This window comes from Primulina tabacum, chromosome 6 (assembly GCF_025594145.1).
Source record: "Primulina tabacum isolate GXHZ01 chromosome 6, ASM2559414v2, whole genome shotgun sequence".
Classification (NCBI taxonomy): Eukaryota; Viridiplantae; Streptophyta; class Magnoliopsida; order Lamiales; family Gesneriaceae; genus Primulina; species Primulina tabacum.
This window is the reverse complement of record NC_134555.1, coordinates 37,799,697-37,805,545: the sequence shown is the minus strand read 5'-3', so window position 1 is coordinate 37,805,545 and position 5,849 is coordinate 37,799,697. Positions and strand designations below refer to the sequence as shown.

The following is a 5,849-nucleotide window of genomic DNA, read 5'->3' as shown; positions in this document are numbered from 1 at the left end:
TGAACAAATTTATTAGGGAGCATGAAAAGAGAAGTTCAATTAGTAGTTAATGTTATCTGAGTGTTAGTCAAGAAAAAGGTTGCACTATTATTGTTGATGGTCAAATAGGAAAATTATGAACTTTCTAGTGTATTGCAAGCGGGGAACATCATTTGTGAGATCTATTGATGCTTTGACATTGTGAAAGATGCAACAACAATTTCTAATCTATTTGTTGAGTGGGTTGAATGGGTTGTATCAAATAATGTTGTTCATTTGGTAACTGATAATGGGGCCAACTACAAAGCTACCGGTTTTTTTTATTAATGACAGGTATCCCTCTATCAAATGGTCGCCTTGTGCTACACATTGTTTGAATTTGGTTCTTGGTGATATTGGTAAAATGGAGTTTCTTAGTAATCTTGCAAAAAAGCTTCTTTAGTAACAAATTTGTTACAATCATGCATTTCTATTGGCATGGTTGAGAAAAAGATAAGGATGGACATAGATTTTATGTCCAGGACCAATTCGTTTTGCTACCGCATTCATTGCATTGAAGAGTATCCTTGAACATCAACATGATTTGCAAGCTTTTGTCACTAGTAAGACATTTAAGGATTCTCAATACTTTAATGACAAAAAAACAAGTGTTGTTGTGGCGGTTGTTCTTGTTTCGAGATTTTGGAGTGATTGTACATTTGTAGTTGGTGTTGTTGCTCCACTAATACGTATTGATAGGATCGATTGGGGACAAGCATTGAATTACGATAACTCAGTTCTTGAAATATTGAACACCGATAAATTAAATCAAGTTTGATTTTCAAACCAAATGGGAGGAACTCAAAATAATATTACGTAGAAACCAATTAAAAATTTTGGTAAAGCATTTAAAAAATATACAAGTTAAATATATAAAAACGTTTTGGTTAAAGTGTTTTATCAAACAATTGGTATGCAATATTTTGGTATTTGAAGAACTCATAAAATTCTTCAAAGATGCATTTTAAAAACCGTAGCAATAAGTAAATGCAATAATATAATATGAATGTTCGGAGAATAACAACTGATATGTCGCATCTTCTTCTACGTAATAAGGTATCACTATAAGGTTTTGATTTATACAACTCTTGTACAAACTCATTTCAACTTAGTACTTATTTCTTGGTTAATTAAAACTCCTAACACACTCGAATGTAGACTGCATAATGTTTAAAGTCTCTTATGTCAAGAGTATAAACACAATATTTAATGTCTTTGTGTGAAGACTCGCTCATCTAAACTTTAAAGTTCAACTTTCATATATATGTGTAAGTGATTATGTGTGAGAATTTAATCTTTTATAGTGTATGTGTCTGAGTTTGCTCTCATTATAACTAATTTCTTCATGTAGACTTATCATGCTTTGAATCCCCTCCCAAAGCTTGTATTTGATCTTTAAGTCATATTTATAACATCCAACAATGATATGGACGTTTGAAACAAGAATATGGCCGTCGGAAAAGTTTATGTATTGTTTATGTTATGGAAACAGTTTGCGTTGCTGACTATTTGTTGAATTTTTACCGTTTATAAATTTTGACCGCTGCTGAATTTTGCGATGCTGAATCCAATTTGCTTATTTTGGGTTGTATTGGATGCAACAGCTATCGGTTTTCTACTGATTGCAGCAGCTACTGGTTACAAAGACTATGGTTTTTGGTAACCATCTCTATTAGTTTGGGCTATGTTGCATTTCGAGGTCTACTGCTTTTCAGCACTCACAATTTCAGCACTCATGATTTCAATAGTCTTGTTTCTTGCTTATAACTCTTGATTTGTTGCTTTTTGAGCAAAATGATGAACATAAAAGTTGTAGATTTTTTTTATATTTCCACATAATCAAGAATCTTTCAATTTAGAGCTTGCAAAAGAGCGTTATGCTCGAAACACTCAGTTGCACTAGAGATTCTACTCTACTGAATTTGAGTGCAAAACCAATAACTTCAATGTGAATTTTTGTCTTAGAATTTGATTCAGACCTCTATTTTTGAATTTTTTAACCGTTTCAATGGCTGGTCATTTGAATCACTCAGATGTGAAATATCATTAAAAAATTTATGCTAGCCAGATTTCAACTTTGCTAATTTCATATTTCAATAACTAAAACTTTAATTTGAATAAATAACTACAGACTTGAGTAAAGATATTATAAATATAATAACAAGTTTTGTTATGATCAAAATTAAGATTGTAAGTATTTCAAATCCCAACATAGAATGGATACTGAACAGAGACCTTCGATTGGTTATGTCTATGATAGAATGTACATGACAAAGAAAGCAATAATTTGATGAGAAAACAATGAAATATTGTCAGCATCACTAATTTAAGTTGAAAGTAGTAGGCTTTACTCGGATAAAACTCTTAAAGAGAATTTTCAGCCGGCATTCTAAATGATCATCAAAACATCATCCTATAAGAAAAGCAATATGCCGACGGGTCTATTCGATATATAATCAAAAATCCAATTTAACAGCATAATCAACACAATCTCAGTCATTCTATTTAGAAACTTTCATCTTTGATATTTCTTCAAGCAAATGATTGGATTCAGCTACGTAATCAATAGGCGCAACAGCTTTAACAGTTATCCTCTGCCTCTTCTCGTTGTTGTACACCTGTGGTGTAACACTAACTCGGAAAAGGTGAGGAACCCATGTAGCTTCTTTGAGTTTCATTTGATAAGAACTCCCTCCATCCTGATATTTTATTAAATCAAGAAATTAGCCAGCACGTCAACAGCTGCATAAATTGGACATTGGAAAAGGGGGTAGCATAGTGCTAACCTGAGATTTCAATGCATTTAGCTCATCTGCTGAGCATCCAAGTAACATTTCTGCTTGTTCATTGAACACAGATAGATAGGCTTCACCGCTCGCATCGGAAACTTTTACTCCCATTATGTATCTGCAGTGAGACAAGGACAGATTAGATATATGTTGTAAACATTGTTGACTGATAGTTCAAAGTAGATGTCATGTTGCAAGTTAAACAAACCTTAAACTGCACTCTTCTTCATTTTTTTGGCATCCTTCACACCAATAGCCTGAACCAACAGCTTCGGTAACTTTCTTGTTACATGTCTTGCAAGCCCGATACCACATTGTTTGGTCGGGTTTGATAGTGCTAATGTACGCTTTGATGCAGAAAAATACGGGCTGTGAACAAGGAACAGATAAATTAATATAGTTAATGCATATAAAAATTTGTTGCGTTCCTTAAAATTAACCATGGAGTTCAATCATGTTTTTGCCATGGAAAATTAAATACATTCAATTTTTAATTATTTACATCATAATTTGTTTAAATATTACCTTATCCTCACCCAACGAGGGGTTATTAGTAATATGAGCCAAAGAGACCCGGTCAGAGTACATAGAACGCACTCCACCTTTCGAGGAAGGGCTTAAACCAGAACCTACAGAGGCCATAGGTGTTTCTCTACCTTCAGATTCAAACCTGGAGAACATTACAACAAGAACATATTCAAAACATGTAGAAACAAAGAGAGGTAAAGGCTGAAAATTTTGCATTTCGTGAACATTGATTTACCAAGATCTCAACTTTTTGGCTTCCGGTGTTGCTGGATTGACTACTAAAACACTTTTGCTCAGCGTTGACAATGATACGCCTGAATTGGTATAGAAAAGCATTGTTCAGCTGACATTATAAGTATTCAGTTTCATACGTTGTGTGTAAATATAATATTATAATTACCCTGGAAATCTCCAACTTTCAGAGATTTTATCGCAACAATAGGAGATTTATCTGAAATATCCAGCAGTTCCTGTCCAACATTTGTGGCAAGATCATTCCAAAGAGACACCACTACGGTCTTTTTCCTGCAAATATTATTTAAAATTCATCACTTTTCAACTGCAATTGAACTATATTAAAATCACTAATACAACAACAATGTTGACATACGTCTCATCAGCAATTGTTATATCACGCTTTGGCACCGACTCATTGTTACTTTTCCTCCGAATGCTCATTGTAGGAGATACATCTTGGACAACACCAATTACATCTGTGAAAAGAGGTCGATTACAGGTTAGGTTTCCAAAATAAAGGGAAAGATCCATCGAGTTATTGTATAGGGAACACCTACCCACAAGTTCTCTTCCATGGACATATGGGCCTAGTTCATCAATGGGGACAAAATTGAATTTTGTGTCAGGAATAAAAGCTGCCTCATTGAAGACTTCCTCGACTTCAGAATTTTCATTCAAGGTCATTTCGTAATCATTTTGTACAGTTTTGAATTGCTTGTTGGCAACTTTCAATGCGCCCTTTGATATAAAATAGACCTTCCCCATCTGAAACTTATCATAGAACTTCCGGGCTGCCTCGTTGAACATTGTTGCTTGTATTTGCGTTCCCTGGACCATATCAAAGCAATTTAACATCTCCATCAGCGTGAAACAGATGACAAAGATTAATATTTGACACATTTAAAAACACAAACCGTCCACTTACATCTTCATCTGTCAACTCTACATTAAACACACAACCTTCTCCTCTAGCATTCTTGTAAAAACGCATTGTTCCTTTGCTGGTGACACGGACCTTTATGGTCCAATTACCCTGGTATGGATTCAAGGACACAAGCGGATGAATTCTCCGAGTCATAGACAACCGTGCACCAGGTGCCATACTGCCATCAATCGCATGTAAGAAGATTGAAACACTTAAAAGTTGAAACTCATGATATCAAATCACCAAAAATTTCATTAATCGCGATATTTATGCATTCTATTACTGCAAATTATGAAACCGTCTACTTACTTTCCATGTTGTTCTTGAACTATTTGATGAGCTGATTTAGCCACAATTTCTTGCTTAGGCTTCAATACAATGCCGGTACCCTCACTCTTTACTTCAATCTTGACATGAATCTCCTGCTCAGGCTTCAACACCATCTCAGTTTCCTCGGTTTTCACTTCTGACTTGTACTCTGACTCAAGCGCTGGACATACAGACTCGCATTTTGATACAATCAAGAACCTAAAATATATCACATGTTGTACCTGTTTAAGATATGTCGAATAAGATTTAACATACTAAGAGTATCAGAAAGAAAATTACTTTTCGTTCTTTGTTGGGATGTCGTTCAGAGCGTAATCAAGAATGCGAATGAGACCCAAATTCTGAATGTTCCCAGAGGTTACTTCCGATGATAAAGTGGACTGCAACAGTGCCCTCACCTTCTTCTTACCATCACTCGCCATAAACCTGAATTAAAAAAAAAGGTGTAAAAGACGAATCGAGCGTCAAAATATTTGTTTAACACAACGTATAACTTCATAAATGATTGATTCTTAAACATTTCACGAAATTCATCGAACCGAACTCAGAATCTTGTAGCACTACTATAGTGACGAGTGACAACCAAATTTCTTTACGTCATTTTACACGAAAAATCGATGAAAACAGAAAATGAATCGGATACACAGATAGAAACGATTTTATTAGTGCATAAATCTGTCCATCCATGACATAAATTTCATTTTCTTGATCAAATAAATGCTGGGAAATTACAAAAAAAAAAAACGTACATGTATTTCGACCCCGTGGGCTTCAGATCGACAACTTGTATGATAATTTCCGGCAAATCTGACGTAGAATCAGGACATGGGTTAGAAAGAATCGTAGATATCGCATCTGGGCTCGCCGTTTTGGCCATCTTTGTTCCACCTCCTTCAGCTTCAGTCTAGATTTACACGCAGGAAAATGCAAAAGGAAGAAAACCCCAGGTTTGAATTTGTTTAGAAAACTCAGAAAAATGGATATTGGATACTGGAGAAAATGGAAATCTTGCTGTACATATG

At 34.8% G+C, this 5,849-nt stretch overlaps 1 protein-coding gene across 1 annotated transcript; it reads right to left on the bottom strand.

The window, feature by feature from the left end:
* Positions 1–2,312: 2,312 nt before the first annotated feature.
* LOC142549360 (replication protein A 70 kDa DNA-binding subunit B-like) lies at positions 2,313–5,849 on the bottom strand. Its single transcript, XM_075658276.1, has 12 exons — positions 5,577–5,849; positions 5,107–5,253; positions 4,807–5,025; positions 4,498–4,675; positions 4,130–4,400; positions 3,946–4,048; positions 3,736–3,860; positions 3,571–3,649; positions 3,333–3,477; positions 3,016–3,176; positions 2,805–2,925; positions 2,313–2,717 (listed from the first exon to the last, which is right to left on the bottom strand). The coding sequence occupies exons 1-12, from the start codon at positions 5,702–5,704 to the stop codon at positions 2,520–2,522; spliced, it is 1,875 nt and encodes a 624-aa protein (XP_075514391.1). The 5' UTR covers positions 5,705–5,849; the 3' UTR covers positions 2,313–2,519.